The 25,951-nt window shown below is 43.4% G+C and overlaps 1 protein-coding gene across 1 annotated transcript; it reads right to left on the reverse strand.

Annotated features, from left to right (window-relative positions):
* Positions 1-817: 817 nt before the first annotated feature.
* On the reverse strand, positions 818-25,851 carry LOC135553350 (ATP-binding cassette subfamily G member 4-like). The gene is made up of 15 exons (XM_064985501.1): positions 25,828-25,851; positions 24,810-25,092; positions 11,328-11,445; positions 10,509-10,641; positions 10,209-10,259; positions 8,470-8,615; positions 7,645-7,768; positions 6,896-7,010; positions 6,538-6,683; positions 6,314-6,412; positions 5,884-6,052; positions 5,315-5,415; positions 5,021-5,179; positions 4,672-4,790; positions 818-2,833 (listed from the first exon to the last, which is right to left on the reverse strand). The coding sequence occupies exons 1-15, from the start codon at positions 25,849-25,851 to the stop codon at positions 2,608-2,610; spliced, it is 2,013 nt and encodes a 670-aa protein (XP_064841573.1). The 3' UTR covers positions 818-2,607.
* Between the last annotated feature and the right edge of the window lie 100 nt (positions 25,852-25,951).

Raw genomic sequence — 25,951 nt, forward strand, 5'->3', positions numbered from 1 at the left:
TTACTCATTCCAATCTTAGGCAAAGCCATACTATAAAGCTAACAGAAATATTGCTAGCGATTGCTAAGAAATGTATTGCCTTGAAATGGAAATCGGATTCCCCCTGCCAGTTGCAGTGTGGCTGTCAGAAGGTAATAGTTGTATCCCACTGGAGAAAATCACTTACTGTTTGAGGAATAAGTTAAAGACATTTTACAGAATTTGGCAACCTTTTATTGATTATATGGAGAATCTCCCCTCACATCACATTGATTGCATATAATCCTCATGTAATGTTTCACACTTAATATGTATAATATGTAGCCTACGGCAGGTGACCATGTGATCCAATGTCTCATTCATTTTTTATTATTGTAGTTTTTTTCATATACTATATACGTTTTTTATTTTTTATTGCATTTACATCATTGTCTGTTGTCTTGTAAGGTTATTTTATTTTCACTTTGTTATATTGTTGTCTAATTTCTTTGTCATTTTTATTTTGAATGTTCTTAATTGGAAAATGCAAAAATAAAATATATATATATATTTTTAAAGGCACCTGAGCAGAGTCCCAACATATGTTTTTCAGGGAAATGGAAGTTAAGTGGAAAATTGGAAACATTTGCTTTCTTCCGTCTCCGCAGAGAGTGCCTCATTGCTGTTGCTCTAAGATGGCAACTCAGTGCGAATGCTCATGTGCCAATTGAATCTCATCAAGGTAACTATCAGTGATTGTATTTTGACTAACGTTTCATTAGAAAGCAATGGGTTTTCACAAACAAAGAAAGGCATTCAACAACAGAAAACAAACATAGGCACATGGTGAGGGTTTAAGAATTTACATTTTGCTAGCAACTTGAAAGAGTCAGAGCTTAAATTCTTGGAGTTGAGATCTTGGCTATATATTCCCCATGATCCATGACAAACACATTGCAACACAATCATAAGTGAGTAAAATCTAAAGTCTTTATTGAAATACCAGCCATTTGCGATGCTGTACAAATGATCAAGTTTGTCATATAGCAAAGGCTTTCAACATAGGGACGGCTGGTGGGGAGAAAGAGGTCAAAATATGTGAGATAATTAAAATATTTGAGGAATGTCACAGTTTATTGTAACTGAAAATTCAGAATCCAACAAAATTTTGCAACATAGCCTACTGTAACTCATTCTCTTGGCTTGTTTTCCTGAAATCCGGGTATCCCAATTCCAACAACGGTCAAATATGCAACTCACACACACTCATAAGAATATCAAGCAAGTCCTACGAACTGAGACCGTGAATGCTTGTGCGCAAGGTGGCAGTTAGCCATGGATGACTAGACTGTAATGAAGGTTTATATAAAACAGCCATTATATTATTAAAGGTCAAATACTGTCATTTTTATCTCAATATCAAATCATTTTTGGGTAACAATTAAGTACCTTTTACTGGGATTATTTTTTACCAAAGAGCAATTTCTCAAGTAATAATTTTGCTAGGAATGTCTTGGAGTGATCTGAGTGGGGAGGGGAAAACAGAAAACTAGCTGTTATTGGCAGGAAAGTTTGGAACTCTTTCTTATTGGTCCATTAACTAATTTACCGCCTGGTGATTTCACCAGGCAGGCCAAAACTCCATCCCACCAAAACTGGCTGAAATTTCAGGTGTTTTCCCCCCCCCAAACAGCTCTAACACTAAGAGGACTATCATCATTTTCACAATTTCACAGTATTATTCCAACCTCATAGTTTGGAATTATATATAAAACACAGGAAGTAACGGTTTTGACTGCACTGGGCCTTTAAAGTCATCCATTGTTAGGTAGAAGTAAAGTTTGAATGTTGCATCTCTGGTTACACTATAAATATATACATTACTGTGGCAGTGGAGACAGGTTTAGGACTATGTTTGAGGATAATATTACCTATTTAATCTATTACCCAAACTAAACTCAACAATGTTGCATACATACAGTACATCATGTAGGACGTGAACAGTTAATTGATTAGAGAAACCAAAAAATATATCATTAGGAGAATCATCCATTTTAGAGAAAGGTACATTTTTCAGACAGTATAAAAACAAGTCAATAGCCTAATAATGTACAGATTTGTTTTTCATACATTGTTACCAGGTAAAATAAGTCATATTTATTTTCTAGTTCTCAAAACTGTAACTAAAACATAGATGAGAGTCAAAGATAGGAAGAAAAGTGAATAGTTCCGTTCAGTTGAGGAAATTTGATTAAAATACTGATTCATTCTGTCTTTAAAACCAGACACACTCCAGTGCAACAGTAGAATGTCCTCTGGCTATGCCAAGGCTAAATGATGTGTAAACATTCTCTGTTTTTGGTTGTTCCTGCAGGTCAGTCCTTTGAATAGTCTGCGTGCCCTCATCAGTACTACCCTACTGTACATAGAGATGCTTGTAGATGTTTGGAGTCCTACTTGCTGAGGTAAAACATTTATGTTTGTTAGATGTCTCTTCTCTGGTCACATCATGACTTCAGAGAAAAGTGATATATTCCAGTTTTTCCAAACAGCGATTTATGGTATTGATATCCAGTATTATATGTTGGGCCCACGTGGTACAGTACAATAGCTTTGCACAAAACAGGGTGGGGGCCTTGAGGGTGAGACCTATCGCTCTGACTTGACCTTGTAGCGCAGCACTAGGTAGGTGGCCAATCGGAGAATCACGAAGAAGATCCCCAGAACAATGAAGTCCATGTAGAGCTTGGCGTCCTCCACGTCCAACAGTTGGAGGACCTCCTCAGGCTTCTGGAATTTACACACTTTCCCCGGACAATACAGATAGGTACGGTTCATCCCGTATATGGACAGGATCACCCCCTCGAAGCCGTACCTGGGAGGCAACACAGACTAATTGGTCTAACATCTAGATTCAACCAGATGACAGGTACCTGTATTGTTATTATTTACAGGTCAATTCAATGCAAACAACCACAGTGTTCCTGTGCATTGCGACATTTTACCCCCCCTCTCTCGTTTCATATTTTATTGAGATAAGCAGGCATGAAGTGAGTAGTGGAGACACTTATAGGTACAGTGGCAAGAAAAAGTATGTGAACCCTTAGGAATTACATGGATATCTTGCATAAATTTGACATAACATTTGATCTGATCTTCATCTAAATCACAACAATAGACAAACATAGTGTGATTAATCTAATAACACACAAATTATTGTATTTTTCTTTTCTATATTGAATACATCATTTAAACATTCATAGTTTAGGTTGGGAAAAGTATGTGAACCCCTTGGCTAATAAGTTAGCTCACCAGGAGTCCAATCAATGAGATGAGATTGGAGATGTTGGTTTGAGCAACAGGCATTGCCTGATGTGAACCATGCCTTGAACAAAATAGATCTCAAAAGACCTAAGATTTTTTGACTTACCGTATATAAAGCTGGAAAGGGTTATAAAAGTAGCGCTAAAGGCCTTGATGTTCATCAGTCCACAGTAAGACAAATTGTCTATAATTGGAGAAAGTTCAGCACTGTTGCTACTCTCCCTAGGAGTGGCTGTCCTGCAAAGATGACTGCAAGAGCACAGCGCAGAATTCTCAAAGGTTAAGAAGAATCGTAGTGTCAGCTAAAAACGTACAGAAATTTCTGGAAGATGCTAACATCTCTGTTGATGAGTCTACAATATGTAAAACACTAAACAAGTATGGTGTTCATGCGAGGACACCATGGAAGAAGCCACTGCTGTCCAAAAACAACAACATTGCTGCACGTCTGAAGTTTGCAAAAGAGCACCTGGATGTTCCACAGCGCTAAAAAGATTCTGTTGACAGATGAAACTAAAGTTGTGTTGTTTGGAAGGAAAACACAACACTATGTGTGGAGAAAAAAAAGGCACAACACACCAACATCAAAACCTCATCCCAACTGTAAACTTTGGTGGAGGGAGCATCATGGTTTGGGACTGCTTTGCTGCCTCAGCTTGCTACCATTGACGGAAAAATGAATTCCCAAGTTTATCAAGACAGAGAATGTAAGGCTCTGTCTTACAATTGAAGCTAAACAGAAGGTAGATAATGCAACAGGACACCAACCCATTAGACAGAAGTAAATCAACAGAATGGCTTGAACAGAAGAAAACACTCCTTCTGAAGTGGCCCAGTCAGAGTCCTGACCTCAACCTAATTGAGATGCTGTGGCACGGCCTCGAGAGCGGTTCACACCAGACATCCCAAGAATATTGTGGAACTGAAACAGTTTTGTAAGGAGGAATAGTCCAAAATTCCTCCTGACCGTTGTGCAGGTCTGATCTGCAACTACAGAAAATGTTTGTTTGAGGTTATTGCTGACAAAGGAGGGTCAACCTGTTATTAAATCCAAGGGTTCACATACTTTTCCCAACCTGCACTGTGGATTTTTACACGGCGTGTTCAATAAAGACACAAAAAAATAAATTCTTTGTGTGTCATTAGTTTAAACAAACTGTGTTTGTCTATTGTTGTGACTTAGACGATGATCAGATCAAATTTGATGACCAATTTATGCAGAAATCCAGGTAATTCCAAAAGGGTTCACATACTTTTCCTTCCCACTGTAGAAGACGTAAAGCGTTGGACTCTGGGGGGTCAAACCTCCACCGGTAGTGGTCATGTCATGTGTAGTTCAAGGTCAGCAGGGTTACCACTAGACCCGGCTACAGCACGAGTGGGACATACCTGACATAGGACACATAAGAGCTCCATTGCAGGTACTTGGGAATGGTGTCAAAGTTGACAAAGAAACCCGAGAAGAGAAGAACAGGAATGGCAGTGACGGGGCCGACAAAAGTGGCCACCTGTGGAAAGACAGACAGGTAGAGGGGCTAATGGTCTGCACACGTTGCAAGTGACAAGTCATCCTGGACAAAAGTAGATCTGGTTGTTCATGCAAAGGTTGCGCTAGGCTAGTACAGACTAGGAGACACATACCCATGAAGGCTACATGTGCCAGTGCAAAGTGTCATGAAAATTAGCCAGATGGTGAAACATTAGCATTAGTTCGCATTTAGTTAGTTCCAGGAGGTACCTGGAGGTTGGTGGAGGCAGCACCAACCAGGAGCCCTAGTGACTGGGCTACCAGGGCCGTGCAGATGGACAGGGCCAGGAAGAGCAGGAAGCGGGTGGCCTCCGGAGGCTGATCGGTCATCCAGTACACTATACTGCAGTACATGACGGGGCAGAGGACCTGGGGAAGAGCGGGCCGTACTGTACATTAACACTGGGTGGCGCTGCTGTATCTATGTTGTATTATGCTGTTGGGGTTCTGAGACACACACACACACTTTGCTGTGTGCCTGCTTTGTTTGGATGACCAACTCACCTGGAATGGAATGTCAGCCATAGTCTTAGCCAGATAGTAAGCCTTCAGGCTGTACCAGTAGTTTAGATGTTCCCTCAGAAAAATTGACATCTCCAGAGGAACTGCAGGTCAGACATTACGAAATGGCAAACAATAATTAAAACAGCTTGCCTTCTTTAACATAATTACCAATGTCATGGATCCTAGGGGTTCCCTGGGAAACAATGACGTTCGTTGCTGAATGGACTATCCAATGGACTACGCTGACTAAATAAATCAAGGTGAATTGACATTGGTTTTAGTTAGCCTAGCAGAGTTAACAAATGCTTATGTGACCCTTCTGAGTAAGCTAGCTTGTTTAAACCCAGGGTTAATGATATCCCTCGGGCCTAGGCTAAGAACATGCATTGTGAAAAGACTTACAGAGACAGAAAACTTGGTTACATCTCAAATGGCTTTATTATATTCTATTCTCTATTTAGTGCACTACTTTTGACCAGGGAATAGGGTGCCATTTAAGGACGAAACTATTGACTGCAAAGTTCCTCCTGGTGAACGAACAAGTCCCCCTCACAATTCGGTCAACTCACATGTGAGCACGGTGGGCATCAGAGCTCCGAACATGAGGAAGAGCATGGAGAAGAAGAGGAAGCCGGTGTTGTTGAAGACCTTGCTGGCGTCGTTGCCAATGTTCAAGTAGAGCAAGCCGATCAGTACTCCTATAGAGATGTGTGACATCAGCCTTAGGTGTGTCAACACCTGAAACAGAAACGCTTACAATGACTCACGGCATGCATGCCCCCCTCTCTTATACAATTCACTCATCCTCATGTCACTGATGGATGCATGGGGCGGGTTTATAAGCATGCTCAATGGAAGATCTCACTTAAAAGTGACTTGTCCACTAATCCATGGCTTGGCTTAAGACTAGCCCAAAAAAGTTGATGTATACATGCGTGCTATTGCTTACTGTTAGCGACCCAGCTAACCGAGGAACCCCTTGTCACTCTACTCACATACCTGGTCTCGACATATTGTCATCAACGTTCTATTGAAGAGAATGCAAAACTGTGTCCAAGTGCTTGTGGCAAATGAATGGCTCTCAATGGCTCCTGAGTCCTGTGAAAAGAGGCAGACAGGGGGCATGTCAAGACAAAACAGAGGGCGCGCGAGTGGGCGTGCGCGTCAGTGAACGGGGCTTTATTCCTTAGCGATCCTCAGTTGTATGTAGCATTAGTACTCACCTTGAGGCACGTTGTTGGACAAACAGCGGATGTGTCATTTTTGTCACATGACTTCTCCTTCTCCTCTATGGCACACATTCCACCCTGGGCCGCCTCAAACAGAACAGGATTCCAGTCTCCATACTCCCCCGATGCCACTTCGATGACTGGACAGAAAATCCTGTTAACACTTTCTATGAATACCCTGTTACTAAAACACACTATGCATAGCTAGTAGGGCAATACAACTGTATTTTTAAGGCATTGTGAAGAGGGTATTAACGCAACCCGGCAGAGGTCTGCAATGTGGGGCAAAAGAGAAAGATATTTAATGGATATTAAGTGTGTGTGCTCTGTTCTGAGGTCCCGTTGAACTCACTGAAATCTGCCGGGTTGTGGTAGGTGGGGCAGTGGAGCCCCAGGTTCTTCAGATAGGGGATGAGGTATGGGACGGTGCCTTTGTATATGCACTGGCCCTGACTCAGGATGTACAGCTGTGGAAGGACGAAACAACACATCAGGTGGAGAGAAAGACACAGCTGGTCCGTGGGTGGAGACATGGGTTTTTCCTGATCACGTGATGTAAGGGAGTGCGAAACTGGCGGCAGGGAAGTCAGGCGCAGGAGAGCACAACTGGGTAATCAACGGAGCAGTTTTATTCATAAACCCACCGGAAACCAGAACAAACAAATGGGTACAAAACCCGTCGCGCACCAGAGAAAACGTGCACTTGCAATAAACAATTCCGCACAAAGACATGGGGGGAACAGAGGGTTAAATACACAACATGTAATGAGGGAATTGACACCAGGTGTGTGGGAAGACAAGACAAAAGGAAAATGAAGTGGATCGATGATGGCTAGAAGATCGGCGACTCCGACTGCCGCCCGAACAAGGAGAGGAACCAACTTCGGCGTAAGTCGTGACACGTGACCCTACCAGAAAAAAATGCAGGGCTTTTATACAACTAGGGGGGCCTGGAAATGTTGTGGTCTGGTCAGGTTACAGGGTTAGGAAAAACTCCTCCCTACAACCAGGGGACAACTGCCACAGCTCTGTATGGTCTCTCAGTGTTCATGTGTTGTCGAATCATTTGATGGAAGTGGACAGAGAGAGGCCTGTTTGTACCTTATCAAACATCTCAAAGAGTTTGGCGCTGGGCTGGTGGATGGTGCAGATGATGGTGCGTCCCCCCAGGGCTAGAGATTTCATAAGAGAAACCACTTGGTAACAGGAGGCACTGTCCAGTCCACTGGAAACAACAGACATAGACAGGGAGAGAGTTAGGGAAGCAGGACCAGCAGGATTCCGGTAGTTGACAAACAACCTCTATTTCAAATGAATATGGAATGTACAGTATACCACTACGGGGTTATGTCCAATTTACTCCGGCCCCAAAACTCAGGCTACTGATGGCTAAATAATTCAATTTAATTCAATTCCATACAATTTTATTAATCCCTGAGGGGGCAGATAGAAAGGCACTTTCAGTGCATGGCTACATTTCACATATTCTGAGGGGGAAGGGAGATTTAATCCGTGGTGGAGGTGGAGGTCATGTTACATCATCAGTAGTGTCATAACTACTCCCGCTGCCCCTCTCCGTCGCTCGACATTGCCGGTCTACTAACCAGCTGTCCTGGCGCCATCATTACGCACACCTGGACCTCATCATCGTCTTGATTCCTCTCCCTTTATTTAGCCCTCAGTAGCATCAGTCATTAGGCAGTGCTGGTTTCGTTCACGTTCAGTACCCTCCTGTTGTGTTTATCTCCCTTCTCTTATCATTAAACGTACCTTCTGCACCTGCTTCCTGACTCCAAGTAAGACCAGGAGTTTTTCCTCCAGGCCTTAGATCAAGTAACACTGCCACACCAACAAGAATGTACAAGGGCTTATCTTGTCCCATAATTGATGGAGCAGGTGGACATGGTGACATAGAGAGCCTCTTACCTGGTTGGCTCATCAAAGAACATGACCGGGGGATTGTTGACTAGCTCAAGGGCGATTGCCAGCCGTTTACACTGCCCCCCAGATAGGGAGCTGGTGCGAGTGTGAGCACACTCCTGGAGCCCTAGAGCAGTCAGGATCTCATTCACCTACACACACACACGCAAGCACACGCACCAACACTGTCTACCATTAGTAGGTAAACACAAATTACAGTCGTACAGTGGGGAGAACAAGTATTTGATAACACTGCTGATTTTGCAGGTTTCCTACTTACAAAGCATGTAGAGGTCTGTAATTTTTTATCATAGGTACACTTCAACTGTGAGAGACGGAATCTAAAACAAAAATCAAGAAAATCACATTGTATGATTTTTAAGTAATTAATTTGCATGACATAAGTATTTGATACATCAGAAAAGCAGAACTTAATATTTGGTACAGAAACCTGTTTGCGATTACAGAGATCATACGTTTCCTGTCGTTCTTGACCAGGTTTGCACACACTGCAGCAGGGATTTTGGCCCACTCCTCAATAAGACCTGATCCAGATACTTCAGGTTTCGGGGCTGTCGCTGGGCAGTACGGACTTTCAGTTCCCTCCAAAGATTTTCTATTGGGTTCAGGTCTGGAGACTGGCTAGGCCACTCCAAGACCTTGAGATGCTTCTTACGGAGCCACTCCTTAGTTGCCCTGGCTGTGCGTTTCGAGTAATTGTCATGCTGGAAGACCCAGCCACGACCCATCTTCAATGCTCTTACTGATCAATCTTACCCATCAATACGGTGCAGTCATCCTGTCCCCTTTGCAGAAAAGCATCCCCAAAGAATGATGTTTCCACCTCCATGCTTCACGGTTGTGATGGTGTTATTGGGGTTGTACTCATCCTTCTTCTCCCATTCCTCCTCTGGATCATCCAGATGGTCATTGGCAAACTTCAGACGGGCCTGGACATGCGCTGGCTTGAGCAGGGGGACCTTGCGTGCGCTGCAGGATTTTAATCCATGACGGCGTAGTGTGTTACTAATGGTTTTCTTTGAGACTGTGGTCCCAGCTCTCTTCAGGTCATTGACCAGGTCCTGCCGTGTAGTTCTGGGCTGATCCCTCACATCCTAATGATCATTGATGCCCCACGAGGTGAGATCTTGCATGGAGCCCCAGACCGAGGGTGATTGACCGTCATCTTGAACTTCTTCCATTTTCTAAAAATTGCACCAACAGTTGCTGCCTTCTCAGCAAGCTGCTTGCCTATTGTCCTGTAGCCCATCCCAGCCTTGTGCAGGTCTACAATTTATCCCTGATGTCCTGACACAGCTCTCTGGTCTTGGCCATTGTGGAGAGGTTGGAGTCTGTTTGATTGAGTGTGTGGACAGGTGTCTTTTATACAGGTAACGAGTTCAAACAGGTGCAGTTAATACAGGTAATGAGTGGAGAACTGGAGGGCTTCTTAAAGAAAAACGAACAGGTCTGTGAGAGCCGGAATTCTTACTGGTTGGTAGGTGATCAAATACTTATGTCATGCAATAAAATGCAAATTAATTACTTAAAAAATCATACAATGTGATTTTCTGGATTTTTGTTTTAGATTCCATCTCTCACAGTTGAAATGTACCTATGATAAAAATTACAGACCTCTACATGCTTTGTAAGTAGGAAAACCTGCAAAATCGGCAGTGTATCAAATACTTGTTCTCCCCACTGTATGTATAATTTCACACATTTGCAAGTTGTTCATTTCTCACCAGTTCCTTTTTCACTTCCATAGTTTCACTGAGCTTCAAGTTGGCCGAAACCTGAAACAACATTAAATCCATAGAATACAGTAATTTAGTCCATCATTGCTGCATAATAACAAACCACAAACATACAACCTATTCTCCCAATACAAACATGTGTCTGGGTCATGGTCATTCGACACCAAACGGAAGAAAACGGACTGAAACAGGGAGGTTTGTCCAATAATAATTTTTAGTTTTAAGGTGCAAAACGTTTAAAAATGTTTTCAACTGTGTGCCCTAATGAACACGACCCAAGGCTCTCACCATCATGGCTTCCCGGACACTGAGGTGCAGCAGCAGCATGTCATCCTGCATGATATAACAGGACATCTTACGAAACGTGCGGAGATCTCTGGGTTTCCCATTCACCAAGATCTTCCCTTTCATGCCTGTTTCCCTAAGGAGGAGACACAGGAGTGGAGAATGGACAAATACAAATGTATTAATTTGACTACTCCCGGTGCAGTGACATGATGATTGATAATAAACACACATGGGTTTATTTCCATCAAACCCACATTATCTGTGGCTCTTTTCCCATGGTCAAACACATCCCACAATTGTGTAAAACACCCCGAAATGGTTTTGGGTACTGTAAAAACCTAATACTAGGTACTAGACCTTCCTCACAGTTACTTTAGATGCTTCCAGTTTTTACAATAATAATGTTATGTGTGCAGGCAGACGTTTGTAAAACAAAGACAATGGGTTAACATTCCAATCACAGTGGAATGAAACAGAGTGGGAAGACTTTTGGGGAAATTGATGTCAGACAAGAGGTGTTGGTTGAAAATGGGGATGAATAATTGAATAAGCAAAAATAAGTGCTTGCAGGTAGTGTAAGCTATGCAAAAGCAGTGCAGAGCCGTTGCTGAGCGGTAACGTTACCCGCTCATATGCACATGTAGGACCCCTAGAGACCAGGATTCAATTCCTGCCTCAACCCTTTACCCTGTTACACCTATCTCCCTCTCGTGTTCTGATATATCTGAATAAAACATAAACAATATATGTATGGTAGACTGGTGTTCCATTCTCCTTTAAAACAAAAACTATGCAAAATAATGATAACAGCCCTCTCACCTGTAGCCAGCCAGGATGTTCATCAGAGTGGACTTGCCGGCCCCAGAGGGCCCCATGATTCCGATCAGCTCTCGGCTGCAGAACCTCCCCGACAGGCACTTAAGTAAGGCTTTAAAACCTGGAAAAAGACCAGACACTTAGAAAATCCCTCAGAGAGATCAGTGATATTGTATTGTGTAAGGAATAGGTCCATCTATGCAGTGGTGTAAAGTACTTAAGTAAAAATACTTTAAAGTACTACTTAAGTAGGTTTTTTATGGTATCTGTACTTTACTTTACTATTTATATTTTTGACAACTTTTACTTTTACTTCATTACATTCCTAAAGAAAGTTATGTACTTTTTACTCCATACATTTTCCCTGACAACAAAAAGTACTCATCACATTTTGAATACTTAGCAGGACATGAAAATGGTCAAATTCACGCACTAATCAAGAAAACATCCCTGGCCATCCCTACTGCCTCTGATCTGATAGACTCACGGACTCACAAAACACAAATGCTTAATTTGTAAATTATGTCAGTGTTGGAGTGTGCCCCTGGCTATATAATAAAAAATATTTGCTTAATATTAAGAATTTGAAACGATTTATAATTTTATTTTTACTTTTGATACTTAAGTATATTTTAGCAATTACATTTACTTTTGATACTAAAGTATATTTCAAACCAAATACTTTTAGACTTTTACTCAAGTAGTATTTTACTGGGTGACTCACTTTTACTTGAGTTATTTTCTATTAATGTATCTTTACTTTTACTCATGTATGACAATTGGGTACTTTTTCCACCACTGTATATATGTCACAAATGGTATGAGTGATTGCCCTGACAAGCTGATTCATTTCAGTAATAACTTAAATTCAATTATATTAGTCACATGCGCCGAATACAACAGGTGTAAAACTTACAGGGAAATGCTTGCTTACGATCCCCTAACCAACAATGCAGTTTAAAAAAATATGGATAAGAATAAGATGTAAAAGTAACAAGTAATTCAAGAGCAGCAGTGAAATAACAATAGTGAGACTATATACAGGGGGGGTACCGGTACATAGTCAATGTGCAGGGGCACCGGTTAGTTGAGGTAATATGTAGGTAGAGTTATTAAAGTGACTATGCATAGATGATAACAACAGAGAATAGCAGCGGTGTAAAATAGGGGGAGGGGTAATGCAAATAGTCTAGGTAGCCATTTGATTAGAATTTCAGGAGTCTTATGGCTTGGGGGTAGAAGATGTTTAGAAGCCTCTTGGACCTAGACTTGGCGCTCTGGTACCGCTTGCCGTGCGGTAGGAGAGAGAACAGTCTATGAATAGGGTGGCTGGAGTCTTTGACAAATTTTATGACCTTCCACTGACACCGCCTGGTATAGAGGTCCTGGATGGCAGAAAGCTTGGCCCCAGTGATGTACTGGGCCATTCGCAGTACTCTCTGTCGTGCCTTGCGGTCGGAGGCCGAGCAGTTGCCATACCAGGCAGTGATGCAACCCATCAGGATGCTCTTGACATTTAATCCTCGTACAAATTCCCTGTCTTAGGTCAGTTAGGATCACCACATTATTTTAAGAATGTGAAATGTCAGAATAATTGTAAAGAGAATGATTTATTTTATCTTTTATTTATTTCATCACATTCCCAGTGGTTCAGAAGTTTACATACACTCAATTAGTATTTGGTAGCATTGCCTTTAAATTGTTTAACTTAGGTCAATCTTTTTGGTTTATATGTTGCCTCAATATATTCACATAATTTTCCTACCTCATGATGCCATCTGTTTTGTAAAGTGCACCAGATCCTCCTGCAGCAAAACACACCCAAAACATGTTGCCACCCCCGTGCTTCACGGTTGGGTTGGTGTTCTTCAGCTTGCAAGCCACCCCCCCCCCTTTTTCCTCCAAACATAACGATGGTCATTATGGCCTAGCAGTTCTATTTTTCTTCCATCAGACCAGAGGACATTTCTCCAAAAAGTACGATCTTTGTCCCCATGTGCAGTTGCAAACCGTAGTCTGGCTATTTTATGGTGGTTTTGGAGCAGTGGCTTCTTCCTGTGTCACGAACCGGCTCGAAGTTTGTAACAAAAAGGGAGACAACGGAATAACGAAAGATAAGGAATAACAAAATATATTTGTTAACTGAGGTAAACTAAATACAATTAACAATGGTGTGTGTGGTCAGTAATCAGTAGTGTAAGGGAGTGTTTGCGTGCATAAATGTGATAATGAGGGGTGTGGAAAGGTGCCAAAGCAAACAAACGGCCGCAAAAATGCCACAACCAAAATCTATAAGTGTGTCTGCATGGAGAGAGTCTCCTCAATGAATGGGGAAGAGGTGTATTTATCCCGGGACACACCCGGTGTATCCCATGTCACTGACGACCCTCCCGGCTCCGCCGACCGGCATCCTATTAAGGAAAACAAGAACAAAAAGAAAGAATACGGCAGACAAAGTGGGAGGGTCGTCACACTTGCTGAGCGGCCTTTCAGATTATGTCGATATAGGACTCGTTTTACTCTGGATATAGATACTTTTGTACCTGTTTCGCACCAAAGTACGTTCATCTCTAGGAGACAGAACGCGTCACCTTCCTGAGTGGTATGATGGCTGCGTGGTCCCATGGTGTTTATACTTGCGTACTATTGCTTGTACAGATAAATGTGGTACTTTCAGGAGTTTGAAATTGCTCCCAAGGATGAACCAGACTTGTGGAGGTCTTGGCTGATTTCTTTTGATTTTCCCATGATGTCAAGCAAAGAGACACTGATTTTGAAGGTATGCTTTGAAATTCATCCACAGGAACACCTCCAATTGACTCAAATGATGTCAATTAGCCTATCATAAGTTTCTAAAGCCATGACATCATTTTCCAGAATTTTCCAAGCTGTTTAAAGGCACAGTCAACTTCTTATCGGCAGACTCAACAGCCTTTCTCAAATGACTGCCTCGCCTGGTTCACCAACTACTTCTCAGACAGAGTTCAGTGTGTCAAATTGGAGGGCCTGTTGTCCGGACCTCTGGGGGTGCCACGGGATTCAATTCTCGGGCCGACTCTTTCCTCTGCATACATTTTTATTTTTTATTTTTTTATTTCACCTTTATTTAACCAGGTAGAACAAGTTCTCATTTACAACTGCGACCTGGCCAAGATAAAGCAAAGCAGTTCGACACATATAACAACACAGAGTTACACATGGAGTAAAACAAATATACAGTAGAAAAAATAAGTCTATATACAATGTGAGCAAATGAGGTGAGTTAAGGGAGGTAATGGCAATAAATAGGCCATGGTGGCGAAGTAAATACAATATAGCAATTAATAAACACTGGAATCGTAGATTTGACAGTAGATGAGTGTGCAAAGTAGAAATACTGGGGTGAAAAGGAGCAAAATAAATAAATAAATACAGTAGGGGAAGAGGTAGTTGTTTGGGCTATTTATAGATGGGCTATGTACAGGTTCAGTGATCTGTGAGCGGCTCTGACAGCTGGTGCTTAAAGCTAGTGAGGGAGATAAGTGTTTCCAGTTTCAGAGATTTTTGTAGTTCATTCCAGTCATTGGCAGTAGAGAACTGGAAGGAGAGGCGGCCAAATTGGCTTTGGGGGTGAGAAGTGAGATATACGTGCTGGAACGCGTGCTACGGGTGAGTGCAGCTATGGTGACCAGCGAGCGGAGATAAGGTGGGACTTTACCTAGCAGGGTCTTGTAGATGACCTGGAGCCAGTGGGTTTGTTGACGGATATGAAGCGAGGGCCAGCCAACAGGTCTCAGTGGTGGGTAGTATATGGGGCTTTGGTGACAAAACAGATGGCACTGTGATAGACTGCATCCAATTTGTTGAGTAGGGTGTTGGAGGCTATTTTGTAAATGACATCGCCAAATTTGAGGATCGGCAAGATGGTCAGTTTTACGAGGGTATGCTTGGCAGCATGAGTGAAGGATGCTTTGTTCGAAAATAGGAAGCCAATTCTGGATTTAACTTTGGATTGGAGATGTTTTATGTGAGTCTGGAAGGAAAGTTTACAGACACCTAGGTATTTGTAGTTGTCCACATATTCTAAGTCAGAACCGTCCAGAGTAGTGATGCCGGATGGGCGGTCAGGTGCAGGCAGCGATCGGTTGAAGAGCATGCATTTAGTTTTACTTGTATTTAAGAGCAGTTGGAGGCCAAGGAAGGAGATTTGTATGGCATTGAAGCTAATCTGGAGGTTGTTAACACAGTGTCCAAAGAAGGGCCAGAAGTATACAGAATGGTGTCGTCTGCGTAGTGGTGGATCAGAGACTCACCAGCAGCAAGAGCGACATCATTGATATATACAGAGAAGAGAGTCGGCCCAAGAATTGAACTCTGTGGCACCCCCATAGAGACTGCCAGAGGCCCGGACAACAGGCCCTCAGATTTGACACACTGAGAAATAGTTGGTGAACCAGGCGAGGCAATCATTTGAGAAAACAAGGCTGTTGAGTCTTCCGATGAGGATGTGGTGATTGACAGAGTCGAAAGCCTTGGCCAGGTTAATGAATACGGCTGCACAGTATTTTTTCTTATCGATGGCGGTTAAGATATCGTTTAAAACCTTGAGCGTGGCTGAGGTGCACCCATGACCAGCTCTGAAACCAGATTGCATAGCGGAGAAGGCACGGTGGGATTCGAAATGGTCGGTGATCTGTTTGTTAACTTGGCTTTCGAAGACCTTAGAAAGGCAGGGTAGGATAGATATAGGTCTGTAGCAGTTTGGGTCAAGAGTGTCCTCCCTTTGAAGAGGGGGATGACCACAGCTGCTTTCCAATCTTTGGGATTCTCAGACGACACGAAAGAGAAGTTGAACAGGCTAGCAATAGGGGTTGCAACAATTTCGGCAGATCATTTTAGAAAGAAAGGGTCCAGATTGTCTAGCCCAGGTGATTTGTGGGGGTCCAGATTTTGCAGCACTTTCAGAACATCAGCTGACTGGATTTGGGAGAAGGAGAAATGGGGAAGGCTTGGGAGAGTTGCTGTGGGGGGTGCAGTGCTGTTTGCCGGGGTAGGTGTGGCCAGGTGGAAAGCATGGCCAGTCGTAGGAAAATGCTTATTGAAATTCTCAATTATAGTGGATTTATCTGTGGTGACAGAGTTTCCTATCCTCAGTGCAGTGGACAGCTGAGAGGAGGTGCTCTTATTCTCCATGGACTTTACAATGTCCCAAAACATTTTGAGTTTGTGTTGCAGGAAGCAAATTTCTTCTTGAAAAAGCTAGCCTTGGCTTTTCTAACTGCCTGTGTATATTGGTTTCTATCTTCCCTAAAAAGTTGCATTTCACGGGGGCTGTTCAATGCTAATGCAGAATGCCACAGGATGTTTTTGTGTTGGTTAAGGGCAGTCAGGTCTGGAGAGAACCAAGGGATATATCTGTTCCTGGTTCTACATTTCTTGAATGGGGCATGCTTATTTAAGATGGTGAGGAATGTCACGCCCTGACCTTAGAGAGCCGTTTTATTTCTCTATTTGGTTAGGTCAGGGTGTGATGTGGGGTGGGCATTCTATGTCCTATTTTCTATGTTTTGTATTTCTTTGTTTTGGCCGGGTATGGTTCTCAATCAGTGACAGCTGTATATGTCTCTGTATATACATATGTATATGTCTCTGATTGGGAACCATACTTAGACAGCCCTTTTTCCCACTTGTCTTTGTGGGTTGTTCACTTTGTTTGTGGCACTATAGCCCTTAAGCTTCACGGCCATTTCGTATGGTTTATTGTTTTGTTGGCGTCAAGGAAAATAAAGGAAAAATGTACGCTCACCACGCTGCGCTTTGTTCCAGTTCTTTCGAAGGCCATGGCAAGGAAGGCATTTAAAAAAATAACCAGGCATCCTCTACTGACAGGATGAGGTCGATATCCTTCCAGGATACCCGGGCCAGGTCGATTAGAAAGGCCTGCTCGCTGAAGTGTTTCAGGGAGCATTTGATAGTGATGAGTGGAGGTCGTTTGACCGCTGACCCATTACGGATGCAGGAAATCAAGCTTAGATTGTAGGATGGCCGGGGTGTTAATAAGCTTGTCACAGTTTAGGTCACCTAGCAGCACGAGCTCTGAAGATAGAAGGGGGGGGGCAATCAGTTCACATATAGTATCCAGAGCACAGCTGGGGGCAGAGGGTGGTTTATAGCAGGCGGCAATGGTGAGAGACTTGTTTTTAGAGAGGTGGATTTTTAAAAGTAGAAGTTCAAATTGTTTGGGTACAGACCTGGATAGTAGGACAGAACTCTGCAGGCTAACACCACCCCCTTTGGCCGTTCTGTCTTGTCTGAAAATGTTGGAGTTAGGGATGGAGATTTCAGAGTTATTGGTGGTCTTCCTAAGCCAGGATTCAGACACGGCTAAGACATCCGGGTTGGTAGAGTGTGCTAAAGCAGTGAATAAAAAAAACTTAGGGAGGAGGCTTCTAATGTTAACATGCATGAAACCAAGGCTTTTACGGTTACAGAAGTCATCAAAAGAGAGTGCCCGGGGAATAGGAGTGGAGCTAGGCACTGCAGGGCCTGGATTCATCTCTTCATCGCCAGAGGAACAGAGGAGAAGTAGGATAAGGGTACGGCTAAAAGCCATGAGAATTGAACGTCTAGGACATACATACATACATACACACATACATCAATGATGTCGCTCTTGCTGCTGGTGAATCTCTGATCCACCTCCACGCAGACGACACCATTCTGTGTACTGCTGGCCCTTCTGTGGACACTGTGTTAACTAACCTCCAGACGAGCTTCAATGCCATACAACTCTCCTTCCGTGTCCTCCAACTGCTCTTAAATGCAAGTAAAACTAAATGCATGCTATTCAACCGATCGCTGCTCGCACCTGCCCGCCCATCCAGCATCACTACTCTGAACGGTTCTGACTTAGGTATTTGTAGTTGTCCACATATTCTAGGTATCTGGTTAGACTGTAAACTCTCCTTCTAGACTCACATTAAGCATCTCCAATCCAAAATTAAATCTAGAATTGGCTTCCTATTTCGCAACAAAGCATCCTTCACTCATGATGCCAAACATGCCCTTGTAAAACTGACTATCCTGCCAACCCTTGACTTCGGCGATGTCATTTATAAAATAGCCTCCAACACTCTACTCAGCAAATTGGATGCAGTCTATCACAATGCCATCCGATTTGTCACCAAAGCTCTCAACTAGCCTACCTGGTTTTATAAAGGTGAAATCAAAAAAATTCAAAAATAAAATTTTGGCCTGTCATGGCAAGTGATTACAGTCCACATCATCATCACCATCAGAATCACCTAGATGTGGTTTAACTCAGCTTGGAAAGCTGATCTAGAACACAGAGAAGGATTCCCTAGCCTAGAGAAGTATTGAATTTGATTAATGACCAGGAAAAATGGTATGAAGGGCTATAGGCACATTGTTTGGAAGTTGATGTGTGGTCAATAATGGTCTTTAAACACGGCTGACATAGCATCTCAATGCTATCCCAAAGGATAAGGAGAAATTCAAAGGATAAAGTTATTGTTGATGAAATGAGAGGGTAAAATGTGAGTGTTGAGTTGAGCTCATCCTGCAGCGACCAAAGTATTTACTTTCTACATTCAGCTTTCAAGCTGGACGTTTTTTGTCGTTGTTGTTGTTGCATCCAGTCAATAAATCCTCCTTTTTAAAAAAAGATATATATTTTTAATTTTACCCCCTTTTCGTGGTATCCAATTGTTAGTAGTTACTATCTTGTCTCATCGCTACAACGGGCTCGGGAGAGACGAAGGTCGAACGCCACGCATCCTCCAAAACACAACCCAACCAAGCCGCACTGCTTCTTAACACAGTGCGCATCCAGCCCGGAAGCCAGCCGCACCAATGTGTGTCAGAGGAAATACCGTGTACCTGGTTAGCGTGCACTGCGCCTGGCCTGCCACAGAAGTCGCGAGTGCACGATGAGACAAGGATATCCCTACCAGCCAAACACTCCCTAACGCAGACGACGCTAGGCAGACGACGTGTCGCCCCATGGACCTCCCGGTCACATCTGGCTGTGACAGAGCCTGGACTCGAACCCAGAGTCTCTGGTGGCACAGCTAGCATTGCGATGCAGTGCCATAGACCATTGCGCCACCCAGGAGGCTAATAAATCCTCCTACTTAATGAAAAAAATAACACTTGTAAAACAAACTACAGCACCCAGGAGGCAACGAAAAACGGTTGTGATCTCAGCAGGCAACTATGGCGGGAATATTTATTCTCCTCCTGTGCAGCAGCCCCACAAGTGACCTCATCTCCTCATCAGGTTAATACTCCTTACAGTTGCCATAAGGTGTTCTTAAGGTGTTCATAAGGTGTGCGTAAAGGTGTTCTTCTATCCTCAGTGTTAAGAGAAACTCACTCTACATGCCTTAATAGATTGGAAGTGGAGGGGAAGTACACTACCTGACCAAAAGTATGGGCATTAGTATGGAGTTGGTCCCCTCTTTGCTGTTATAACAGCCTCCACTCTTCTGGGAAGGCTTTGGAACATTGCTATGAAGGACTATCTTCCATTCAGCCACAAGAGCATTAGTGAGGTTGGGCACTGATGTTGGGCGATTAGGACTGGCTCGCAGTCGGCATTCCAAATCATCCCAAAGGTGTTCGATGGAGTTGAGGTCAGGGCTCTTTGCAGTTCAGTCAAGTTCTTCCACACCGATCTCGAAAAACCATTTCTGTATGGACTTCGCTTTGTGCATGGGGGCATTGTCATGCTGAAACAGGAAAGTGCCTTCCCCAAACTGTTCACACAAAGTCGGAAGCACAGAATCATCTAGAATGTAATTGTAAGCTGTATTGTTACGATTTCCCTTTACTGGAACTAAGGGGCCTAGCCCGAACCATGAAAAACAGTCCCAGACCATTATTTATCCTCCGCCAAACTTTACAGTTGGCACTATGCATTAGGGCAGGTAGCGTTTTCCTGGCACCCGCCAAACCCAGATTTGTCCGTAGGACTGCAAGGTAATGAAGTGTTATTCACCACTCCATAGAACTGATTTCCACTGCTCCAGAGTCCAATGGCGGCGAGCTTTACACCACTCCAGCCGACGCTTGGCATTACACATGGAGATCTTAGGCTTGTGTGCTGCTGCTCGGCCGTGGAAACCCATTTCATAAAGCTCCCAATGAACAGTTTTTGTGCTGACATTGCTTCCAGAGGCACTTTGGAACTCGGTAGTGAGTGTTGCAACCGAAGAAAGACGATTTTTACGCGCTACAATGTACTTGCTTCAGCACTCTTCGGTTCCGTTCTGTAAGCTTGTGTGGCCTACCACTTTGCGGCCCAGCTGTTGTTGCTCCTAGACGTTTCCACTTCACAATAACAGCACTTACTGTTGACCAGGACAGCTCTAGCAGGGCAAAGATTTGCCAAACTGACTTGTTGGAAAGGTGGCATCCTATGACAGTGCCACGTTGAAAGTCACTGAGCTCTTCGGTAAAGCCAATCTACTGCCAATGTTTGTCTATGGCGATTGCATGGCTGTGTGCTCGATTTTCTACACCTGTCAGCAACGGGTGTGGCTGAAATAGCTGAAACCACTCATTTGAAGGGGTGTCCACATACTTTTGTTTATATAGTGTATGTATATTTATAGTGTATTTTCAATTAGCTAGTTCCACCTTGTCCTTGATCTCTGTCATGTGAGGTGATGACAGCATGTGATGTCATGTGAAGTGAACACAATACTAGGGCAGTGTCAAGATGAATGAAACACATGCACATGCATGCACACACAGAGCTATGTTTACGTTACTTGTCAAGACTTTTTGGTGAGTAAAAATGTATTCCCATTCAAAATACGATTTTCCCAAATCCCTAAACATAACACTAACTGTAAACCTAACCTTAACCCCAAACCCCTAACCCTAACCCTAAAAACCCCTAACCCTTAAACCTAAAGTAGCATTTTCACTTTTCAGGACATGCAAAACATCCAGATATTTCATAAATGTTCTTGTTTTCCTATCATGTCAGGACATTCTGGTCCTGACAAGAAAGGACAACAAGTCCACACACACACACACACACACACAGAAAAAGAGGCTAGAGGTGTTTACATCTTAGTCTTTGCTTTGGAGAACAGTTTAAAGGAAACTGGAACACTAGCAGTGTAAGACATTGTCGCATGCCAAAATATAATGTTGCTATTATGCAGGAAAACAGGTACTTTTCCTGTCTCAGTCTGCTCCCCATGGCTTAAGACCTCTTTAAATTCCAGGAAGCACACTGTTCTATTAACCCTCCACGTTATATCCTCACACAGCACAGCAGCTTAGTTGTCTATTTTAAGGAACACCTTTGAGGCAGGATTTCAGCTAGGTTTCAGTATGCTACTTATTCACATGTCTTTGTTTAGAAAAGGGCTTATCAGTAGCTAGCTGCACCACATCAATCAGTGTCTCACTGAGAGTGCAGTGGATGGATGGATGGATGGATGGTGTGCGTGCAAGTGTGTGCGCGTGTGTGTGTGCACGCGTGCATGCGTGGGTGTGTGTGCATGTGTGTGCATGTGTCCGTGTGCATGTGAACCAGACTGAAATATGCATTATGTGCTCCGTGGATTTGATTGAATTGGAATCTGCCACTTACTCTCGAGTGCTCTCTCCAAAGTCTGATTCAGACTGCAATGCTAAATAAGGCAATGACATTTCAAACAACCTTCAATGCAGCTGACATTCCATTATGTGATATCAGACAGCCTGTGTAGAATGAGAGAACCAGCCTATATGACACAGACTGGTCCGGCACTGCATTTATCGAGGCAGTGATGCTGCTGGACCGAGGGCAAATGACAAAACACTGACATTGGAAAGTGTTTTATTCAAGGTTTGCTCATGGCTTTTGGGAAGGTGCCCAGTTAGTAAGGGGAGTGGAAGAGTATTTTTTTGCCAGCTCTGAGCTACAGGTCTACTAGTCCCGGAGAGCTAGCGTGAGATTTGATCATGGCTTTGAAAATTCAGATCTTCAGGTCTGCCGTTCATTGTTGTGCAACTAGGGCCAGGTCATCTGGTTAGGAAAAACTCCTGGAAAAACTCCTGGCCCTAATTGTGACTGGGTGATGATGGTCAATCCATGGGTTTCATAACAGATGACTAGTATGTCTGTGTGCTAGCTGGCATACCTCTGTGTCAGTCATCTGTGTTGACCTTGAACCTAATGCTCCACTAAACCTTCACCATGTACAGCGGTGCATGCAGTACATAAACACAGTACAACATCTACACTCAGTCAATTAGTGTAATTCTCTGACCCAGGTATCTATTATCAAACGATTAGCTGTACTTAAATTCCGCGGCTGCCACACGTGACTTGTTTGGCAAGAATCAACTGATTTGTTGCTTTTTCATTGATGATGGGGGACATAAAACAGTTACTATATTGATCTATCCCTGTCTGCCAGCAATGTACATGCAGCCCCAGAGTGAGATGTGGATTAGGGGGGACAGAGCCATTCAAAGCAACTGACAACTGTTTGCAAACCTGTCAAACTCCTAGGCTAGTCCAGGGGATACTTACACACTCAGTGTGTGGCACCATGGCACTCTTAACCACTATGTCTGATTCCCAAATGGCACCCTATTCCCTATATACTGCACTACTTTTGACCAGAGCCCTGGTCAAAAGTAGTGCCCTCTGGTCAAAAGTAGTGCACTATATAGGGATTAGGGTGCCATTTGGGACGCATACCTGTGTATACGGATGTAAAGCCACAAGTCCCTTCCCCCAGTAATGATGAGGTCCCCCAAAATTAAACATATAGGAGCTGTGATCAGTGTTCCTGGATTTCAGAGACATCAAAGGCTGAATAAGACAGCTGTGTGTATTAGCATGGGGGCTGGCTGTGCTGGCTGAAGGGGATAGTTTCTCTACCACTATACTGCATGGCTTGTGACTGTGAGGAACAGTGAGAAGGTAGAGAGAGAGAGAGAGAGAGAGAGAGAGAGAGAGAGAGAGAGAGAGAGAGAGAGAGAGAGAGAGAGAGAGAGAGAGAGAGAGAGAGAGAGAGAGAGAGAGAGAGAGAGAGAGAGAGAGAGAGAGAGAGAGAGAGAGAGAGAGAGAGAGAGAGAGAGAGAGAGAGAGAGAGAGAGAGAGAGAGAGAGAGAGAGAGAGAGAGAGAGAGAGAGAGAGAGAGAGAGAGAGAGAGCCCACTGGGCACAGACTTCAATTGAATGTCTATTCCATGTTGGTTCAACGTAACTTCATTGAAGAAAAACGTGGAAATAACGTTGATTCAACCAGTGTGTGCCCAGTGGCGGGGAGAGAGAGAAAGAGAGGGAGAGAGAGCGTGCAAGAGAGATAGAGAATAAAAAGAGTAAAGAGGAAGAGGTAAAGAGAGAATGTGCAGACAGTTCATTTTTAGCTTATCTTGCACACCTGAGAGAATTAAGATGTTACCCGCTTTGGATGTGGATTTCTTGCCATGTGAGAGATTTATAGAGAAAATGTCACGTGACTTTTCTAAATCCGAAATCCTGAGTCAATAGTCAATAGTCAATGTTTCATTTTGGCATGACACTTGTGATGGAATATCATTTTCTTGACCATAAAGCATAAACCGCTCAAACACAGCCCATTTCCTGCAGAGCATTCTGAGGGCCCACAGCTTAGTGTAATGGTGGTGAATTATTTACTGCAATTGCTTCGACAGAAGAGCACAGGCAGAACAGGAAAATTCTGCCACTTTTCAACTTCCTATTCATCATCTCCAGCACCACACCAGTGTCTACATGTATTTTAAAGAAAAGAAGAAAGTTCCTAAAAAGAAATGATTCCCTGTGACATCACAGGGTAGGATTAAAAGAAGGGGGGGGGGAAATGCAACACGTTTCTAGCCAGAGAGAGTGTAATTGGTTTCTCCCCATGTCACCACATATCTCAAAGTGTTTGAAAATCACTGTTTTTGGGTAGAACGTTTGTTCTTTTCTACTTTTCTACAAAACATAAAAATGTGCAGTTTTCACCTATGTAGCTGGTATTGTGGAGATATTGAAAATTAGGTTGAAAAGTGGTGGAGTTGCCATTTTAAGGTCACAGTCCTAGCGCATGAGTTATCCTCTCATTAGTGTCCTCAGAAGGACCACTCCCACTAGTACAGCACACTGGTAAGTGGAGAGCTCATCTGCTCACAGTCATTGCTTTTGTCAACATACATCTATTTAATCATGCAATGCAAATCTAGACACTGAGGTATCTCTAATTCGCACCTATTCTGACTGCTATCACCAAGAAACAAATAGTCAATCCAGCAGCAAATTGGTCCTAAACGATTCAGGAAGCCTCAACTAGGGCAAGGAGCTTTTACTGACAACAAGAACTGACTAGGAAAAGACTCAGGGCCCTAGTTCCAGGCCATAACCAAAGTCCAGAGTTTTTCCTGGTCAGACACGTGGCCAGGAAGATCTCCTGCCCCATACACCTGTTCGTTTGAGGATCGTCGACAGACAATGTGGTGTATGTTACTGTACCTCTCTTTCTCCAGCACGGCCCTTCACGGATGGTGTAGGAGAGCTCTGTGAATTCCAGGTCCACCGCCGAACGCTTGGGGAGATGGGAGAAACGCTGGGCCTCTGTGATGTGGTTCTCCACCTTCTTCAGATTTGTCAACAGAGAAGGCTCCTGTGTTCCCCCATTACAGATGGTTTCCTCCATCGGGATGCTGACTGATTCAGGTTCAGGAGGCTTGACGGCCGTTCCACTATCAGCCATACCACCGTTCTGCAACGGAGGTGTAGGGGTGTGTTTGAGGCACTACAGGAGGGAGAATGAAAAATATTTGCCATTTTTTCCCCATATATCTTTATATTTAATTTTATTCACATTGCCTCTTTTGTATTGTGTGTTGTGTATTTATCCTGCCTGCAAACCAAATCTCCATATGGAATAATAAAGATTACCTTTAACCACATGGTGGTGCAATTCTGATAGGATATGTTTTTTTTATTTTACTAGGCAAGTCAGTAAAGAACAAATTCTTATTTTCAATGATGGCCTAGGAATGGTGGGTTGACTGTGTGTTCAGGGGCAGAATGACAGATTTGTACCTTGGGGATTTGAACTTGCAACCTTTTGATTACTAGTCCAACGCTCTAACTACTAGGCTACCCTGCCGCCCCAGGTGATCCAAATGTGCCACTCACACACACGCTGGCAACTGTGCAGCTGGTAAGAACATCATCCGGCATCATCCGACAAAATGTATTCTTCCTTCCTTCCTATCCATAAAGTACAGGTCTGTAAGGTGGAGCTGGTCTAGATGTTGGTGCTCTGGCAAGAAGCACATACTGTATCTGGTTGCAGTCTAAAGGGGCTGTGCTGATGCATAGACATCACTGAGTAGCAGCAAGTCCCAGGAGGTTGTTTTGAGGAGAGGAAACACCACTGGCTAACTGCAGAGGCAATGAACAAACATGTTTGTCTGTCTGTCTGTCTGTCTGTCTGTCTGTCTGTCTGTCTGTCTGTCTGTCTGTCTGTCTGTCTGTCTACCCAATCCTCAGAGTCAAACACCATGGATTCGGTTCTGCTCAAGCTGTCAGGGGGATATGTGCTTGTGATAAGAACTAGCTGTAGTTTCACTTTGATAAGAATTGTAGGATTGTATAACGTTCCC

This window comes from Oncorhynchus masou, chromosome 13 (assembly GCF_036934945.1).
Source record: "Oncorhynchus masou masou isolate Uvic2021 chromosome 13, UVic_Omas_1.1, whole genome shotgun sequence".
In the NCBI taxonomy this organism is placed as follows: domain Eukaryota; kingdom Metazoa; phylum Chordata; class Actinopteri; order Salmoniformes; family Salmonidae; genus Oncorhynchus; species Oncorhynchus masou.

Bases quoted from the DNA above. Each gene is read 5' to 3' on its own strand.
- LOC135553350 (XM_064985501.1), bottom strand. From the start codon at position 25,851: ATGGTGTTTGACTCTGAGGATTGG. The intron at 6,053-6,313 runs GTATGTGAGTAG...TTTCTGTTTCAG, and splicing joins TGACAATATGTCGAGACCAG to GTGTTGACACACCTAAGGCT. The intron at 5,416-5,883 runs GTGAGTTGACCG...TCTGACCTGCAG, and splicing joins GATGCCCACCGTGCTCACAT to TTCCTCTGGAGATGTCAATT.